The sequence below is a fragment of the Lampetra planeri genome, chromosome 33 (assembly GCF_965212315.1).
Source record: "Lampetra planeri chromosome 33, kcLamPlan1.2.h2, whole genome shotgun sequence".
NCBI lineage: Eukaryota > Metazoa > Chordata > Hyperoartia > Petromyzontiformes > Petromyzontidae > Lampetra > Lampetra planeri.
Window position 1 is genome coordinate 3270186 of NC_136139.1, and position 20954 is coordinate 3291139.

The window sequence follows — 20954 nt, forward strand, 5'->3', positions numbered from 1 at the left end:
ATCCAAAGTGCTTGGAGGCTGTCCCTGAAACATCGTATGAATGCTGTGCACCGTGCCTTAATCCTTCTCGAACGAGTGGAATACAATGAATTACAAATGCACTAAGCATGCCAATAGATGGTACATTAATCTCCGGGTAAACATGAACTGAGATGCGTTGCGTTTGATTAACACGTCCGTGCCTTTTCTGGCAAAAAAAACACACACGTTATACGAACGTCTGTGAAAAACGCAGAGCCATGTAAATCCCAAGCGGATATCCCACCGCGCGTTCCGTTTGTCAGTGCGGCGATCGACAAACACAGCCCCCCCCCCCCGCGTTACATCACAGTTGTCTCGTTTAGCGCCTGGCCTCGTTCTGAGCCCCCTTGGGCACGTTTGCATGTGTACGTAGCAGCAATGGGCGTAGCGGTTCATACCCCCACCCCCCTTCCCATCAAGGCGATTCGATGGTCCGTCGCGATTCAAGAGTCCTGATTCGATTAAAATCGTTGATTTTTTGTAAAATTAACACTGCTGAATGTAGCTGCCTCGAGTGGTTAGTGGCGGTGAGTTGGGGCGGGGTCATGTTGTACCCATTACGTTCAACATATGTAACCCGCAAAAAATGTTGGTTTATTGAACTGGCAAATTTGATGTGTGGATTGTCAGCTGAAATAATGGGTATTAAATGATGAGTTTCGTGCATCATTACACCCTATGACATAAATGCACAGACACACATACCTTACACAAGTTTGGATGAGAACATTAATTGCCAAGGCATGCATTTCAACTTGGCCAGTCTCACCGGTATGATTCCACAGGGCCTTGGTATAAATACATTGTTGTTAGACATCCATGTCCATTTACCAAGGGCAAGACACGGGGACTGGAACTCTGTATTTGTACGTGGTTTTCCATTCACAATATTTATAATAATAAGTAGTTTCATTATCCAAGCACACGTCACTGAGTCTCAAGGCCCCTTTTCAAAAAGGTTATTTTTGGGAATGTATTCAAATAATCTTTTTTAAAAGTATATTGTGTGTGAGAAGAAACCACAGCACCCAGACAATACACCTGTACATGAGGAGGTAACAGGCAAGAATCCGCGAAGTTAGGTCCACGACCTACTTGCTGTACTGCATTCGACCGGTATTGCCACAGACCTGCAGGTGGATGACCCACGTATGCTAGCGTCCCTGGGTGAGCCACCAACCCCCGCCACCACCTCCCTGTCTAAAGCAGTGAGGTGTGCACCACCTTTGCCTGACAAAAAGTTTGTGAGCTGGATTCAAAAGTTCTCCCTACAAAGGCACTGCACTCTCAGCAAACTCCTTCATACGAAGATCATTCTCGAATACTTTCAGCTTCATACTTTTAATATTTTTGGAATATTTTGTTTATATAAATATACAGAATATATTTTAGTTGCGCTGTCTATGTCATGTCAGAGACCAAAACGAAAAAAGGGAAAAGCTCAAAATGAGCAGTGTGGTCTTGTAATGGGTCGCGGAAAATGATGTCGTAGAACTACTTCCGTGGTCGGTCCGGTTGCCTCCTGTCCACTCCTTGTGGAGCACACAGTGTGCGTTCGTCGTTACAAGGCAACACAACTGGACGTTTTCAGTTCTCAGAAGTTGTAATATTCGGAATTATGCGAAGCACTTCATCCAATGCGATGGATTGTTTTTGAATTCATTGGTGAATTTGCAGAGACTGTCAACTTACTTACTATGCCTGAGAAACTGGTTTGATCACGGTGGGTGGAAGAGAAACCTGGACTTGTTTCCAGAATGCCAGCGGGGCCAGCATAGCGCTCCCTCGCTGGCGTTCAGAGCCTCTGCAAGCACTGGGCCATCATCTGCATCTTCACACTCGACGAGGCTCTGCGTTCACTCGATCTGGCAAAGGTTCACCGCGACAAAACCTTCACGGCCACTCGCAAGCACCGACGTTCGCACCACCGGCAGGGAGTCAACGGCAGCCGCAGCCCTCCACCACCATGTCCTGGTAGTTCTTGAGCACCACCTTCTCATACTCGTCCATGTAGAGCATGGAGATGGGGCTCAGCTCGGTGGGCACGCAGCACGCGCGCGGGATGCTCGCGTTCACCGAGTTGACGAGCGTCTGCACGATGGCGTGGTTCGTCGAGTTGAGGTGGTCGGCGAGCGGGAAGGGGCACTCGCCCTGGCAGAAGTAGGCGTTGTAGCCCGGCGGCGCGACGATCCAGTCGTCCCAGCCGACCTCGCGGAAGTCCACGTAGAGCGGCTGGCGCTGGCAGAGCACGCGCGGCCGCCGGCCGCCCGCGTGCCTCCCCGACGCCCGCCGGGACCTCGCCCTCGCCTCGCCCAACGTTCGGCCGCCCCTCCCGTCGTGGCCGTAGGTGACGAGCAGCGGCCTGAGCCGTGGCCACGAGTCGAGGTCCTCGGGCGAACGGACACGCGGCGGCGCGGCCGCCCGGCTCGCGCGCACGTGGCCGGCGTTGCCGCCGCCGCCGTCGCCGCCGTCGACGCCGTCGGCCGCGTCCTCCCCGGGGGTCGGCAGCAGCTCGACGAGGAGGCCGAGGCTGGAGCCGGGCCGCCCGCCGAGCGCCCGTCGCTGGAGGGCGGCGCTCACGTCGAAGCTCTCCCAGCGCGTGGCGTTGTCGTGCACGAGCCGCGAGTCGAGGAGCGGCGTCGTCGTCGCCGCCGCCTCGTAGACGTTGACGCGGAGCGGGCGGCCCGCGCGCCGCTGGGGCCGCAGCCGGGCCCGGTGGAGGCGCAGCTCGGCAGCGTGCACCCACTCGTCGGCGGGGAGGCTGGACAGGTCGAAGACCAGGTGGTGGTGTTGGTGGTGGTGGTGGGACGACGATGACGACGCCGCTGCCGCCGCCGCCGATTCGCCGCGGTACGGCTGCTCCTCCAATGAATCTGCTCGCGCGCACGTGGGATGGGATCACTGGGTCAGTCGTTGTTGTTGTTGTTTTCAGAATCAGAATTTGTATTGATGTTTGAGGAATCCGATGAGTTATAGAGCTCTTTTTACTCACAAATGTCCAGTAGGGGTGGGGGGGGGGGGTCAGAAAGTTACTACAACAACATACAATACAAAATCACGATGGGAGTGCAAAGCATAGGGGAGGCTTTGATGAAGCCGTGTGGCCAGGAAACACCTGGAGAGAGAAGTGAGACTTGGACGAAAAGTGGACAGGACATTCTTGGCAGTGGGGAGACGTGCTCACTGTGAGTGCCCAGTCTGCCGAGTGGCGGCTAAGTTCAGAATCCAATTGCCACTGGTGTCGTTGATGGTCAGAAATGGAACCTGAGAAAACTGGAATCATAAGACAGTGATATTTACAGATTTTTAAGAAAAATATAAATCAATATTTTTGCATATATTGCTTGGACTACATACACAGAGGTGTAGATGCACACACACGAAGACAAAGATTCCCTGTGTTGCCATCAAGATTGTTGGAGAAAGTCCTGTTAGCAAGCACTTCAAAAAGAGGCCAGCACCACAGATGAGTGTGTGGTGTGGTTAGCATCAGGCCCGGCCACCTTTGTTTCCCCAGTACTGATCCCTCTACACATTGAATTAGGTGCTCGTTGAAGGCTGAGTCAATCTAGGGAAGGCCCAGGGCAAAGTCTGATGCCACTTGTCACTGATGCTCAGCTTACAGCTTCTCTCTTGGCCAATTTCTTCCTTCCTTCATCCCTCCACTCTGTCCCATCCCATTCCTACTCCTTCGTGATCCCTAAGTATCCCTCTATCACGGTCACTCATTCCTCAATCCTTGCATGCACCTTCGATCAAAATCATTCTCTTCCATCACCGTTGCTTAAACTACGTGAAGTGAATGCGTACTTTAAAAAAATAAAATGAGATTTGATTAGAATCACAGTTGTGTGCCAGGTTCATGTGCCTGTGTAATCGGCATGTTGAAACTGATGACATGCATTCAAAGAACACACGTATATGTAGAGATATATATAGATATGTTTTACCAGGTCAGGCTCACTGAGCTCTCTAGCTCTTTTTCAGAAGCGACCTGCCCACAAATGATAGCTCAACGAAGTGGCTTAGAATGTGGAAATGTATAGCAGCCAAATACTCTAACCGCAAAATAGTAGGTTTTTACAGTGCATATTATCATCCTTATCAGAGTTGCTTCTTTTTGTTTGCTTTTTTGACTACTTGTGTTGTGGTCATTGCAAACATGATGCCTTGAATAAAGGTGTCAGTTTTGTACCAGTTAAAAGGGTAAAAACCTACTATTATATTTTGCCACTGGTAAAAGAGATCTCATAGTGTAAATACTCTAACCGCATGTTTCTAAGTGTGGAGGGAAAAACCTGAAGACCCGGCATAACCCAAAAGTCAGAACACATTAGGTATAATACATATATTGACACTGGCATTAAAATATTTTAATAGTACATTTTTGAAGTTGATGTTTTATCTATATTGAAATTACATTTCAAATGGTAAGAACATGTACCGAATAAAGTCACAAATTAATTTGAAAGAGAACGCATGTATATGCGTGCGTACATTTTAACGGAAGTCAGTTTGAACATTTGCTAAAATCACTAAAATAACCCTATGTGATTTGTTCACCTAAGTATAATAACCCTATGTGTCCTGACTTTTGGACTTATATACGACGGAGCAGTGCAGCAACATGCATTGTTGTACTGTGCTTCTATGCTCCCACATCGATGCCCCCCATGCCATCATCAAGCACATTCAGATAACCCACACAACGTAAACAGGCCCTCATCCAGCAGTGGATTGACAAAAGCGCTCTAACATGCACATGCTCACCGCTGTACGTATGGAAAGGACATATATTATGCAGACACTACATTGTATCCGCGTTGTACAGATGCATGCGCTTTTACACACGGCTCGCTGTAGACCCCCGCCAGTAGCTTTAAACGTGTTTTTTTAAATGACAAACTTCTTTTTGTTGGACACGTCAATTGACTATAGCTGTGAAGGCACGTCTTTCAACGAGTTTTAATATGCATCAGACAGAGGCTGTTCACACAGAGGCCCGGCTATTTATTCAACACAACTCAAGCGCGAATCGACGCGTTTGCTTCATTGTAGATATGTATTGCATAGCACCGGGTCAGCCGCCTTTAAACAACAACAACAACAATAATAAGGTCCCATTCATTAGACTTGACAGTTGCACGGGCGTTACTGTGTCTGAATAATAGAACGTGGGGAAAATGTTGGCTTTTATAAGACTCCAACTCCTGCATGCTGTGGGTGCCAATGAAAACAGCGTCCTCTAGTGGACAAGACAATAGAATGAAATGTTAATTACATGCAGGGAGTAAACGTGAAACGTTATTTTCCACATACAGAACTCCTCTTATCCGCGGCTCTATTATTCCGCAATCCTATTATCCGAAACTCCTAATTATTCGCGTTGGCTGGAGGGGCAGTGAAACCTTCGAAACGTCGCATGTCCACTTCGCCTATCCGTCCTTGCAGGTCGATAAAATGGGCAAATACCACTTTGTGAGAAGTGAATTGTGGGTGTTTTTTTTAGATATACTGGTCACCGTCATGGGAATATGGACTTGTAATCGGTTAAGGGCTGCCAATGGAGAAATACGTGCGTCACAAATTGCTCGTGTGAGTGATGGTACACTTGGTTGACTCTTGAATGTTATTTCTATATTATAAAGGGCCAGCATGGTGAAGTATGGTCAAAAAACCCTCCACCATGCGACCAGCTATGACGTGGAGGGCCCTCAACTATCCAGCCCTCATCCAGCAGTGGATTAACAAAAGGGCTGCATGTGTACATTATGAAAGGAGCAACGTGGCCAATGAATTGGGCCCGCTTGTGTCTATCCGATACCCACTTACAATTACTCTGTTTATATTTTTCATGCCCAAAAGCATCATCGTCACTATCAGCAGCTGAAGCGGCATTCTCAAATCATCATCATCATGATACAATCATCATTGGCAATAGCAGAAGCATCATCATCCGTGCGTCCTTATTATCATCATCATCATCAGCAGCAGCAGCAGAAGCAACATTTTAACGCACATCAGCATTCTCACGGCATTAGTATCATCATTTTGGCGCACTCATTTGAACCGACAGTTTTCTGGAACCGCTCACAATGTTTTGAGTTAAAGACAATTGAACTCGTAAAGTAATTTGTTGCATATCCTGGATGTAAAAAAAAATGTTTCGCGTGGTCGTGTTTAGTTACGCGTTTGTGACGGCTCCTTTTAAAAGGCAAAGTTCGCAAACGGGTCGATGAGCGGTGGCGCAAGTGACTAGCGCCCTGGTACAATGAACTCCGGTGATCCGAGTTCGATTCCCCACCAGTGCTCGCGTCCGTGGCGAGTGATTTTCGCTGTAGATTTGTGGTGGGCATCAGAGGGCAGTGCAACGATAATCAGTTGCTGCACTGTACTTCTGTGCCCCCCCCCCCCATCTAAGCTACCCCGCCTTCACCAATCGGCACTGACCAGCGTGGTGAAGTATGGTCAAATAACCTTGATGACCCAAACGGCGCGGTGAGGCCCTCATTTAGCGGTGGATCATACACGTGACCTCTCACACCACTAGATGCCGCTATAGATATTTTTAATTCGAGTTTCTCATGGAAACATTTCGTGCGTGGGAATATTTTCCAGCGCTCAGCCCCGGACAGCTCCAGCTGTAATGAATCCCAGACTGCCCTGCGCTCAGCATGACGGGTTTGCTCATCGGCAGATGCAACGAACACGCACTTGCCACAACTTGCACCACTGTGCACACCATCATCATCATCTGCAGCAGCAGCAACATCAGTAGCAGCAACAGCGTTCATTCCCAACTCCGCCACCATCATCATCACCACCGCCACAACCACCATCGTTATAATTAGCATTCGCAGACACGGCAGCAATCTCAATCCTCTCGTTTTCGTTTTTTTATATCATCAGCATCAGCAGGAGCTCAATCTGGCATCATCCGTTATTAAAACGGCTAGAATATCCAATTAATGGACATCGTTATCACCCCCATAATCAGCAACAACAATAAGATTATTTTTAATCCGGCATCAGCATCGGCAGCATTGCCAAAGCACAATCAGCAGCATAACCATATCACCATCATCAGCAGCATTCTTTTAACCATCAGCAGCGTTCTTAATCAATGATTATGATCCTAATCATCATCAGTAGCAGGAGTAACAGAAGTAGTATCAGCAGCAGCACTTTCAATCCACCCGAATGACCATCACCAACCTTATCATGTCGGGAAAAGAAGAGAAAACAAGATTCCAACTCCACACATCAAGATCTGAAACCTGCTTTCTGTACTGCTTACAAGCACCTCGCTATCCCTGCAGGCGAGTGTCTTGAGCGTGCAGTCTTGTCGTGAGTTGCTAACCCCTACTTTACCAGCACGCACCACTATTTTGAGCTTCGAAATTTGCAACAACAAAAACATGTATTCCTCTAACATTACAGCATCGTGGGGGTGGAGCGGTGGCGCAGTGGTTAGCGCTTTCCAGTATGAACATCTGGCACCCGCGTTCAATTGTCGGACGCGACTATTATCAGTGGCGAGTGATGTCTAAACCGACCCTACAACCCACGCCCCAAATCCCTCCCGACATCAACCTGCACTGACCAGGGGACCCTAGAGGCCCCGGGGAGGATACAAATCGGGGGGACCCCCCCCCCCCTTATTCATGAGCTCTGCTATGGGATTCTCTGTCGCCAGAGACCTGTTGCGTGGTGAGGCATGCTCACAACAAACCTCGCGAATGACCGACAAAGCGTGGGGAGGGAGGCGGCCTTCGTCTCAGCGATTGATTATAACGTATGTACGTTGAACTTGATTTGAAGCTTTCGTGACTGCAGGAATCCATACTCTTTGGTTCTTTCGGTAAAGTCACGTGGGTAGAAATAGAATAAAATAAATCACGACGTTTCGATCGCGATGTTGTCCTGCTGTATCGGTTCCGCCTGATGACGGCCGCTTGTGTTGCGATCGAAACGTCGTGATTTATTTTATTCTATTTCTACCTACGGGACTTCACCGAAAGAACCGAAGAGTGCGTTGAACTTCTTTCGCACCGTACGTAGCCAAACCGGGCTAATCGGAGGTGCTCTGCGTTGAATAGGCGTTGGGGACAACACTGCACCAAGTGTTCATTGTCTAGCACTGAGGTGTGTCACCCATCGATAGATCCGTTATCTCGATGTGTTTTACATGGTGTAGATTATACGTACGGGAGGACATTGCCTTTCTAGTTGAAGGTGATTTCACACTGTGTATGTCTTGATATACGAGTACACCATGATCAATGCGTTGATGCGTGTGTGTAAAGTACACACACACATTATACCCTGCCGCTTGTTATATATAAATTACACAGAGGTGGCTGACACGTTTCAAGGAAAGGATATTCAAAGTACTCGGGTATCATTCTTTAATTGCTAATTCTGTTATATTTATTCTATAATTCTACAGCTATATACGCGGCTAAGAATAATAAAGGCCCATTTTTGGCCCATTGTTCTTTGGGAATATTTGTAATCATCACATTGCCAAAACTATTGACTCCCGCTCAAATATTGATGCAACAGTCGAGTTGTCATTGTTGCTATGTTGATCAATACTCTATAAAAAATATATATTAAATATTGTTTGGTAGTTTTAACACTGCAAAACTCATTTCTTTAGAACTGCTTTTTGTGTTTAGTTTGTTAGTCCTTCCCCGCACCTACGATTAGGACGGTTGGCTACATACGGCGCGAAATAATTTCAACATACGTAGCGTACAACAAACATACCTGACGTGTTTGAAAATTCAATATTATACTTTCTTGCATCGTGCTGATACTCGCAGAGTGAGTGTACTTTTGCATGCTGGCCGAGTCACCTTTGAAAAAGAGCGATACGGCTCCACGGACTTTACTCGGGGAAATAAACCTCTGATGTCCGATTCCGCAGACCTCGAACGTGAAATGACACTATTTTATTCCGCATGAGACCACCTCTGCCTCTTTAGGGTCTCTTATGTCTCCACCAAAGCAAAGTCTTATATATATGCTCCAAGCACGTGTGCTGTTTCATTCAGACGCTGTCGCCTCGACAGACCTGCTTTTCACCTGAGGACGGCTGCTTGCATTGTGGCCGAAACGTGGTTAGAATTGTTTAATTATGTTTTATTTTTATTATTTTATTACTTCCCTTCTACGTGACTTTACCGAAATAACCAAGAAGACCTTTCTGTTATGTTACCCAAATCGTATACTTTTGCAAGAGAGACCTTCTGATATACACATATATTAATATTGTACATGATACATAATTAGGTTCTTTTTCACAAACATTTTTGAATTTCCCTTTTCTTATATGCAACAAAAAAGATATATATTTTTAACAAAATGCGCAAGATAACAGCTGTCCGGCAGCCCTTCAAACCCACTTCCAACACCGCCGTGCATTACTCCTGCACGTGCGTTACGTGATATTGTCTGTCGTTAAAATACATCTCACACTGCTGCCACCGGCCGTGCTTTTCCACCTCCCCGGTCACATTACACTCGGACCCCCAATAACCACCCCCCCCCCTCCCCCTTTACCTTCGTGGTGGAAGCCCCTCACTGTGTTGGCCTTGGCCGACGCTCGCTCCGCGAACCCTAAATCGGATTCCAACTCTGACGCGGACGCTGCTTGGGACCCCCCCGGGCCGGTCGGCCCCAGCGCGGCGGTCTGCAGGAGGCGGTAGACGTCCACGAGGTACTGGGATACCGCCACGCCTGGCCTAGGCCTCGGTCGCCTCTTGAGGCCGAACACTTCCAGCAGCCGCGTCTCGAGGTCCTTTTGCAGGAGTCGTTGGCTCTCCGATGGAGCGGACGCGGCAGCGGCAGCAGATGATGATGTAGACGAGGAATATGTTTTGTGGGCACCGGCGGTGGCGGACGAAAACGCCGAGAGGACTTGTGCGCCGCGTTCATCCTTGACGATGTCGACTCGTCCAAACGTCGATAAATCCATTGCCGCGCACGGTGGCAGTGTTGACGGCATCGTAATCAGCAGCAGCAGCAGCACAAAGCCGTGCCGAGACTCGCTCATCTTGAGCCCTTGCCGTGGGAGAGGCTGTGGGGTTCTCTCAACGTGGCGAGGAGCATGATTGCGCGCCCAAGGGGCACGCTCTTCACTGCGACGACGATGATGACGACGACGGTGATGATGATGGTGGTGGTGGTGGTGAGCAGGAGGATGCCGAGTGATGTACTCAGAGCAACACCCGGCTGAGATGACACGAGGGTTGTCGTTCCTGGATGGTCATCTTCACAGGAGTCCAACCGTGGATTTGAAGAGAAAAGCCAGTCTCCGCATCAACGCGTCATGCTCGACCTGTGACATTTCAGACCAGAGTGCAATGAAGAGACGTTGCTCAATTCTGAGTTGAAGGGCCGTTGGTGTCTAAGTTGGGACATTATTCGCAATAGTAATGTGGCATCAGAGTGATATGGCAATAATGTATTCATACAGAAAAGCCTTATTCAGTTCAATTACCCAGGAAAGCCTTATTCGGTCTCAATAAACAAAACAATTATCAAGAATGTCCTGCATTTGAACGTTTAACCAGCTCCATTAATTTAACATGTTATATGTATGGCAGTTGCTGTGTGGTAGTTGGCAGTTACAACATTTACTGAGTTGAATTATTTTGAAGATTGCTGTTCGTGTTTTTGTAAATCATTCCCTTGTTTTGCATCTACTATTGCTTCCACTTCATCATTATCATCATCATGTAGCCTGGTGGTGGTGGTGGTGGTTACACACGCGGCCTGTAATCCAGCACCGTGGAGGCGGAGTGTTGGTGGATTGCACACAAACGTTGCAAATCTCACTCTTCACTCTCTCACATTTGGGTGCCATACCACGGCTCGCCAGGAGAAGGCGGTACAGCAAGAGTGGACTAATATCATCTGTCCAATCTCTTATGGGGATAGAGTGTTTCCCCCTTGCATGTGTGTGTTCTGCAGGTGCTCTGGTTTCTCGCTAAATTGTCTGAAATATCTTAATATTGAAAAAACGCATGCAATGCAGGACTCTCCTGGAAAACAAAAACGAGTCCTTGGCTTCCTGTGTGAAATAAGTAATTATTTTTACCGTCGGCATCATAATTATCGTCACGCCCTGGTGAGAGCCCATTGAGATCAAAAAGTATCCTTTTCAAGTCACTTAAGCATGACAGTAAAAAAATAACAAGACAGCGTAAACAAGCAACGATTTCTAACAATATGAAGAGGAAGTGTAATTAAAAAATGTTTTATCACAAGACATATCTCTTTGAAATAGTTAAAAATATCAAGTTCAAAGAGTTAAATGATAGTACGGAATTTTAATTATCATAACTTTTTGCGGGCCTATTATGCGATGTTTTTTTAATGACTTTATTTATACGGGCAAACCTCCTGTAGACGTAGATGCCACTGGATCTCCATGTTCTGATGTAGATGCCACCACCATCGTCTATTGCGCGGAAGTTAAACTTACGAGTCTCGGTCAGAACAGGCAACTGGACATACGGACAAGTTTGTTCGTATCTTTGAAAATGTTTGTAAATACAGTAGTCCCCGTAATGCCAAATTCTTTGGGTAATTTTCTCACACGGAGAGAGACCGGTGGTGTCCGGAGGAAGCCCACACAATGGGATAACACCGAATGTCTGAACCGATCGGCTGTGAACCTACTTGCTGCACCACCTCTTAGAAGCCCCTCGCCGCCCATGAAATTCCACATTCCTATGGTGGGGACCATCTTACCCACACGACATTCAACTGTTGACGATTCACAGAGCGATACCTATTTTATCGACCCTGGAGAGCTGACACTATGATGGGTTGAGTCGATCCCAACTGAGAATTGAGAGTGACCCCATTGTCAGTTGAACAACATAACCGCAGCGCCGCCCATCTGAACCAATGCTTATTTTTTCCATCACCATCAACGTTATTCTATCCACTGCTCGATGAAGGTCTGCCGACTCACGCCCTCGCCATCCTTGACGGTTCACCACTGCAACCATCCATCTCGCCCCTTGCACGGGAACTGAACCCATCGCTCCACCACGACGGTCATCAAGCGAACTCCGGTCATCAAGCGAACTCCGGTCATCCTCACAGCGGCTTTTTTTTATCGTCTTGGTTCAACGGCGAGCCATCGCGCCGTCTGGGGATCGCTCTTCCTTCCGATATTCGAATCTAGATTGAAAACTCATTTCTTATTAGAACTGCTTTTTCGTGTTTAGTTTGTTGTCTTTCGCACCTCGGATTTTCACGGTTGGCTATGTACGGTGCGAAATAATTTCAACTTACATACATGCATGGTCGTCTCCCCGTGGATGCGTTTCCCACCTTTGGCTGCAATTCCATCATCAGTTTTGTGCTCTGGCCGACTGTTTAATAGATATATACAGTACAGTATATAGATAGGCCCTACGCAATACGTCAACTTTTAAGCCCTACTCTGCATTCCCACACCCACCTCTCTCTCTCTCTCATTAGCGCTGATATTGGACTGGTTATCATCCGCCCATGCCCACGGGGCACACCTCACTCCACGTGCAACCCTGCCCTCCCTCACCCACCCACCGCAACACACAAAGACAAAGACACCCCGTATAGCCTGTTTGGGAGCACGTGCTGTTAGCGAGCACACGACGGGGGTGGAGTGGGAAGCACGAAGCCCGGCCGCCTTTGTCTCCGCAGTGACGATGTTTTTACACACCGCACCAGCTACTCATTTGAGGCTGAGTCGACCTAGATGAGGCGCAGGACCGGTTCGGATACTCGTCACTGGGGTTGGCCGTTCGTAGCGCAGCGCGCTAACCGTTACACTACCGCACCCCACACCGCAACACGCACACGCACGTGTCACGCACCCACACACACACACCGACCAATGCGTCACATCGGACGTTCAACTGAGCGCTCAGTCTTATTTGTACATCGACTACGACTCTGTAAATCCACTGCCGGATGAAGGAATCCCAACGCCGTGCAGTTCGTTGGAGTGTGTTTGACCATACATGACCACGCTGGAAAGTGTCGGTTGATGAAAGGGCATCTGTAAGCCAAGGACCGGTTCACATTATTACTCGTCAGTGATGTGAGCCGTGGTCGGGAATCAAACGCATGTGAATCAGTGTCACCATACTACACGGGCGGCGAATTACTTGGTACACTGATGATGGAGATGGTGTGCATATACCGTAGCTAGTGTGTGATCAACACTGAGACCTGGAAGTGACACTGCTCTGTGCGAGAAACAAAATCAACCTCCGAGCGGTAATTTGCATAGGCCCAGATGACATATTTGTTAATGTTTGAGTTTCATTCTCAATACGCATAAACTCGAGTAGAGCGTGTGTATATCAAATATCGGCTTAATTTAATAAATATAATTTAACAATATCATTCGTGGCGAATGGATCGTATAGCAAACCACTGTAGTCTGCGTTCTTTCAAGGGAGAAGGAATAGCAAGGCGACACCGAGTCTCTCCTGAAGCCCTCTCGTGGCTCGCAGACCTCAACGTTGGCATTGACACCCACCTCCTGAACGTACGGGCGTATGCAGACATAGAAAGAGACCTGATCGTCGATGCAACTCGCGACAAAGTTGGCGGAGTTCAAATCGCGAGTCAGCTCATCGCATTTTCCGCTGCTCCCACATGGATCGACACGTGCGAGTAATCTATGTTGCTTTCGACTTAAAACTTTCGTAAATTGCTTTGTAGGGATTCTACAGTCGGCGGTCGTTTTACGGAAGGTCTGAGCCAATTGCTGTGCGAACGTGAAATTTCCACCAAATTTGTGATACAGGAGACTCGATGACTGTGGCTGCCCTATGGCAGTGCATGGTGAGTCGGAAAAATCCTCTTTTAATGTTGAGTTTGATTACGTAAATAAACTAGTACGCAGAAATGCACAAGATCCGCGTGCATATTACAGCTGTTTATACAATAGCGCCAACACAGACGTACTTACTGGTCTCGTATTAAGGTGCACTGTTAATGCCCGAAGTTCAGAGAGGTACATGAAGGCACCTTTAGGATCCTCTTGGCCCTTTGTTAATTCCCGAAACCCAGAGAGGGGCAAAGGTAATTTTAGAATTCCTAATGGCAGAGGTTCTCGGTGTAAAACAAAGCACCTTTAGGATTCTTCAGTTCGTTGTTCACGCTCGAGGCGAGGCAGCCACAGTGGCAGACACAGCTCATGCAAGCACGTGTCACATCCGAGCCCACGGTATCCCGCGGTAATATTTTTTTTAGTTTGAACAAATTGGTCAAAAACGGTGCGTTTCGAGCTACGCCCGTTTCTTCATCGCGTATAAAAAACGGCTATACAGCAGCACGTGCCTTTGAGAAGGGTCATTGCTTGAAATGTTGCCATATATTTCACGTATAAATGCAGTGTTATTGGAGAATGTGTCAAGTTTTTGTTTTTGTTTATCTCCGCTTTTGCACGATTACCAACGCAGTGTCACCAAAATAATTTGTTCAATCCCCACAATGCAAAGTGGCTACACGTGTTCCTAATAGGCGCTACTGCAAAGCCGTGTTTAATACATGCGAATTAATATGATCATTTGCAAGTTTAACTTTACATGCAGAGATTGGTCGCCGTGAAGGGAATGTAGAATTGCAATAACGTATTCAGGATTGCCAGTATAGATTAACCTGTTTCGTTGTGTGTTCATATAAATAGGGGCACGTTTTAATATGAAATCATAATCGTGGCCGGTCGTGGTCATTCCACTGCTGGATGAAGGCCTCTCCAAGCCTCCACCATCTCACGACCCTGCGATGTGAATCATCCACCGTGCATCTGCGCATGAGCTGATGTAATCAACAAGCACTCTGCGAGGATAGTGGACTCGAAGCCGGCACACGGCTATAAATGCTGACGGCCGGTAGTCAAGGATAATGACTGAGTGGTAGTCGAGGGGAAACAGGCGACGCGCTTGATAGTTACGTACGCCAAGGAGATGGAGCGATTTAAAAGAAAAAAACTATTAACTTTTGTTTTTATTTTACCAGGTAGCTCAACGAAGTGGCGTATCACATCAAAATGTAGAGCGGCCGAACACTGTAAACGCGTGGCGACGTTGATTCTAAATGTGGAGGGAAAAACCGGAGGTCCAGGAGAAATATCCTCGCGACCACGTGGAGAGGAACACGCAAACTCCAAATATACAGCAGCAGCAGGCGTCAGGGTCGGAATCGAACCCACGACCTCCTGCACACCAGGCGAGGTAGTGAACATCCCCGCCACCTGCTAGGGGAATTGTTGCATCGCATGATCGTAAATGATGCCGCTTATTTGTCGAGGGACGCCTTTAATGCAGCGGTGGATTGATCACGCCTGATGAAGAATAGATGATAACTTACGCAACACTGTGGTTGGAGCTCTTTGAAGTTTGCGAGATTCAAATCTTGATTGGTGGGTCGGCTCAGCCCCGTTTCATCCCTCCGAGAGGGATATAATAAGTAACGCTTAACAATAACTTCCTTTATTTGTCCAGGAAAGACTCAACAAGTCTCAGAACTCCTCTTGCAGGATGTTCCAGATTTGGGATGTTTTTTTTTTTTGCCAATTCCATGCGTGAGTGTTGTTTGACCGTCAGAGTAAAACAACGACTGCCACTTTGCTTGCTTTGTGGGAAACCACCAGCAGATGCTCCCCATGCAAAGAACAGACTCGACCCCGCCACGGCAATGTGTAATCTTCAATACCTTACTCAGGACCTCCCCAACCGAGGTTACGCAACTTCACCAATATTCCGAATAACATGAAAATGAACGCCGCTGTATCAATATACACAGACACGTTACCTCTAGCGGGGAGGAGCGGTGGCACAGTGGTTAGCGCACTGCGCTTATTAACCCGGCAACCCGAATTCGATTCTCGACCACGGCTAACATCAGTGGTAACGTGATATCATAACCGGTCCCACCCCGCCCCCCCCCTCACCAACACGCACAGCCCAGCGTGGTGAAGTATGGTCAGATTATCTCCATGACCGACTAAGGCAGGCGTTCGTTCAATGGTCGATTGATATATTAAGTGGAATTCATCTTGATTTGAAGCTTTCGTGACTGCAGAAATCTATACTCTTTGGTTCTTTCGGTAAAGTCACGTAGGTATAAAGAAAGAACCAAAGAGTAAGCGGAATTAGTTTAAAGTGTGTGTGTGTAGCTCTGTGTGTGTGTGTGGGGGGGGAGCGGTGGCGCAGCGGTTAGCGCGCTGTGCTACGAACCCGGTGACCCAAGTTCGATTTTCGCTCACGGGAAACACCAGTGACGATTATCTGCACTGGTCCTAGGCCTCCCCTAGATCGACTCAGCTTTAAATGAGTAACTGGTAGAGTGTGTAAACATTGCCACCGGGGAGACAAAGGCGGCCGGGCGTGGTACTGGCCACACCAACCCCCCTCGTGCGCCGTGCCGGCCTTCATTAGGTGCTCGCTAACAGCACTTGCCCCAACAGTCTGTTAAGGCTACACGGGGGGGAGGGATATTTGTCTTTGTACGTTCGTGCTACACACACACCACTACAATACGCACATGCCGAACACACACTGCCACAAGACACTTTTTTTTTTATAACTCGGCTCAAGAACGCACGCCCACGCACGGCACTCGGGCTCCTAAATATATTCTGTCATGTGTAATTATTTTTTAATATATATTTCCCACCACCACCACCCTCCCCCCTATCCCCTAACCACACAATGCAAACCACACAGAGCCGGCAGTCCCAAGTCACGCAAACACACATGGCACTGCATATCGCATTATATTATCGTTGTTAACCGCGGTTGAAACACAAAACAAAAAATAGACCTCCCAATGTTATTAGGTGTGGCGTGCCTGTTAACGACACTAATAGTACAGCGTGATCCATTTATAGATACACCACTGTCTAAGAACGACTTTCTTCTCAACAGGTGATTTTGATCGAAAGCTGCACTGTGAAAGCGATGTCTCGGTATCTTAGGGTCGAGTGTTAAAGCGATGTAAAGTGTGCACGTGTAGAGATTGGTGAGAGACGTGTCGAGGAGTTGACGTCAAATGCCGTTTTCTCTTTAAATGGTATATTAGTGGGGTGTCTGTAAATGGATCGCCCCATCTATATGTAGTAATCTTAGTCCGCATTGAGGTCTATGATATAAAACAGAACCGTATATCCACGCCCGAACGCGGCTTTCGCCTAATATCCCAAGCAATCCCTTAACCATTGCTACGAATTCCACATTCCCATGGCAGCATAAGTCCACCCACGCGAAAGCTCCCCTGAATTCTTCCATTCAAAATAATATCCTTGAGTCTAGCAAAGTTAAAACATACGCAGCGCTAATTTCACACACGTGTATGTGTGTGTGTGTGTCAACGTGTGATTCTGTGCGTGTCTTTGTCCGTGTCGAGTGCTGTTTTGTTGTTGTTGTTGTTGACGTACCTTGTCCAATGCAGGGCTTTGATGGTTCAGGGTCTGATGCCACAACGACAGCGGCGAGTGCCTTAATGTTGACAGGGGGCGCACGTAGCCACGGCGCACCCGTGCGTGCGTGTATGTGCAACTCGAGTGCGCTCAGACTCCGTGAGGTTTAAATACAGCCCCCCGCTAACACGAACTGCCCGTGGGGTGGAGGCTGAACGTGTAGGTGGCAGGAGGGGAGAGCCACAAGAGCTGCGCCGGGGTTGGGTTGATGGAAGCGGAGAGAGAGAGATGATGACGATGATTGGATGCCGCGAAACATCACGCACGCACGCGCGCAAAGACAAAGGTCCCCCGTGTAGCCTCGACAGGCGGGTGGGGCAAGTGCTTGCTCGCGAGTAGCAACACCTATGGAAGGTTGGCATGGCAACACGAGGTGGGAGTCACCATCACCACCATCACTACCACCACGCACATCCGTCTTTGTCTCCCCACGTGGCGATGTTTTTACACGTCGCGGCAGGTACTCATTTGAGGCTGAGTAGACCTAGGGGAGGCCCAGGGCCGGTGCAATATAATCGTCGCCGGTGTTGGGCGCGAGCGGGAATCGAACCCGCGCAGTTGTCGCTAACTGCTGCGCCACCACTCACCCCACGCATCTCCCACTCGCTCTCTCAGACACACACAGGCACACGGGACACACACACACAGGCACACAGGACGCACACACACAGTGGGCGGTGCAGGAGTGCTTAGCATAATAATTAGAGCGCTCATTCACACAACCTGTCGGGGATTGTTATGGGCTGGCGCTCCGAACTTGCCGTGCGTAAAGTCGCGGGTTCCATCTCCAGGCGCGGCAGTTAAAAAATTAATGGGCAGGTTTCTTCAAAATGCCTCATCCCACCGACACCTCCGCCGCCCACCCCACTCACCCATCGCCGTCTCTGTCCACCCAGCAGATCGTCTGGTCGCGGTGTGGTGGGGGTATGACCACCTCGTCCGAGAAGGGTGAGGGCAAAATGCCCTCTGGGAGCAACCCCGGAGCGCATGTCCCTGCCGCCAGCAGTGGAGGGAGCAAAGCTATTGCAGGGCTGCACCTTGACCCGATTCACACACGTGTTGTGTGGGGTGGGACGGTGATTCGCGCGCTGCGCTGTGAACCTGGCCGCACCAGTTCGATTCCAGGCCACGGCCAACATCGGTGGGGAGTTTCATCTGAACCGCTACTGGGCTGTCTTGCCTTCTTTGTCTCGCATCGACCAGCGGGGTGAAGTATGGTCAAAATATCGAGTTGTGAATCGACAAAAGGGGCTGTACGGTTGTTTTTTGTGTGCTTGTTTGTACGTGCACTACTCGGCTCAGAAGGGTCGTGGAGTTCAAATCCAGGTCGTATCGTTCATGGGAGGTTTTTATACCATACTTCACCACGCCGGTCCGTGCGGGTTGGTGACACGGCCTGAAGGGGGTAGGTGGTGAATTCGCGGCCTGGTTCAAATATATACCGTATACAAAACTTTCGAGTCGCGACTGATGTTCGCCGTTAGCCGGAAACGGAACGAATTTCGCCGATTAACAGCGCCAACGCTTCACGCGATGAAACGCGACTGTTGTCACGCTACAAGAAGTGACGTCGAGATGTTTCCGCGGTGGCAATGTGGCATTTCCAGGAATTGACATGACCATAATTGAGACAAAACATAAAAAATAAAATTGTATGACAAAGTGTGAGGAGCCTATGCAGACCAGCCCGTTGTGACACGGGGTACATTCAATTAAAATACTAATTTATATAAAAAAGACCGAAATTTGATTCATCATCATCGTCACCACCCATGATCAATCCACTGCTGGATGAAGTAAGTCCCCCCAAAGCTGTTGGCATTTCTCACCGTCCTGGGGTGGAACGATCCACCCAGAACCTGCACTCGAGCTGCTTTCATTAGTCCATCTCCACGAAGGACGTTATCTCTCTCTCCCTTTCAGACGTTCCTCTCCCTTTGCTCCAACTCTCGCGTTATTCTAGCCCACTGGACATCATCCCCGCTTGCGATGTTGCTCTGCCCAGGCCCACTGACTCTTCTTAAACTATCAAAATTACGTCTTTAATCTGTGTATGTTCTCCAATGCCATACGTGTTCCTCTCGCTGTCTCTTAATGTAATTCCAGGGTAGAATGACATTTATGCATAGGCTTATTTAAACAAGGAACATAATACTATTTGGTTTTTTCGGTAAAGTCACGTAGGAAATAAAAGATAATAAAAGTTAAAAAATAAAAGAAACATTTTTTTGGGTAGATCGTTACATCCCAGGACCTACGTGACTTTACCGAAATAACTAAAGAGTATGGATCCTTGCAGTCACGAAAACTTCTAATCTAAAAGGAACATAATATATGGTCAAGAAACGTTCTTTTCTTAAGCAGTCGAAATGATATCTTTAATCTGCGTATGACCTCCAATGCTACACGTTCTCCTTTCTCCGTCTCTTAATGTAATTCCAGGCAAGAACGACATTTATGCATGGGCTAATTTAAACAAAGGACGTAAAATACGGTGCAATAAACCAACAAAACAACAACAAGTATGATGGCCTACTTTTAGAACAGGTCGCGGAATATTAAACGTCACCATCATCATCAGCCATGATAAATCTACTGCTGGATGAATGTCTCCTTCGACCGATGTGATCATTTACTTCGCACCTGCAACCCAGCTGATTTCACTGCTCCGTCTCCACCGTGGACGTTCTTCCCAGGTGCAGCCAACGGAGGGGATGACGATAGCCACTTTCGTGCCCTCGTCTAGGAGGCCGCTTTCCTTCGTTTCTACAGTTACATGCTAATTTATCACATTGACATCACTAGCCCCGGCCACTTCTCTTTATGACCCTTGGGCTACACCCTTTTCAAACCTGTTAAAACAGTCTGCCTCAGCAGCAGACCACGCTTTCCTACCTGATGACAGACGCTTGTGTTGCGCCCGAAACGTCGTGATTTATTTTATTTTATACCTACGTGACTTTACCGAAAGAAGCAAAGAGTATGGAACGACGACAAATATTGTGTTCGGCCGTGCGGCGCTGTGTTCAGAGCATCTGACTCACAATCAGGAGGTTACGAGTTCATATCCCCTTCGAGGAGGAGGATATCGACTGAGCCCATCTGAGTCTCGTCCTTTCGGAGTGTACCGAGTCCCACGTTGCGGTTAGTGGCTGCAATTCGGATACAACTGAGCAGCCCCACAGGAACGTGGCATTTCTATCACTGGCTAAAAGCCCTGGGAGACAATTTGGATGTTGGTGCTTCATCTAAATGTAACACATTTCATCTTGAGCATAATACACGAAGTTAGAGTGTGAATAGGAACGTGCGATGCTTCCACGGTGGTGTGAATGGTGAGCGCAACAGGAATGATAAAATCAAGGGGTCGCGTGTTCAATCTCCCACCACGGCAGAATAAACTGTGGGCCACATTTATTGCATAAAGGGTCGT

At 48.2% G+C, this 20954-nt stretch overlaps 1 protein-coding gene across 1 annotated transcript; it reads right to left on the reverse strand.

The window, feature by feature from the left end:
* Positions 1-350: 350 nt before the first annotated feature.
* Positions 351-10081, reverse strand: LOC144729614 (bone morphogenetic protein 2-like). Its single transcript, XM_078610002.1, has 2 exons — positions 9589-10081; positions 351-2894 (listed from the first exon to the last, which is right to left on the reverse strand). The coding sequence occupies exons 1-2, from the start codon at positions 10079-10081 to the stop codon at positions 1960-1962; spliced, it is 1428 nt and encodes a 475-aa protein (XP_078466128.1). The 3' UTR covers positions 351-1959.
* Between the last annotated feature and the right edge of the window lie 10873 nt (positions 10082-20954).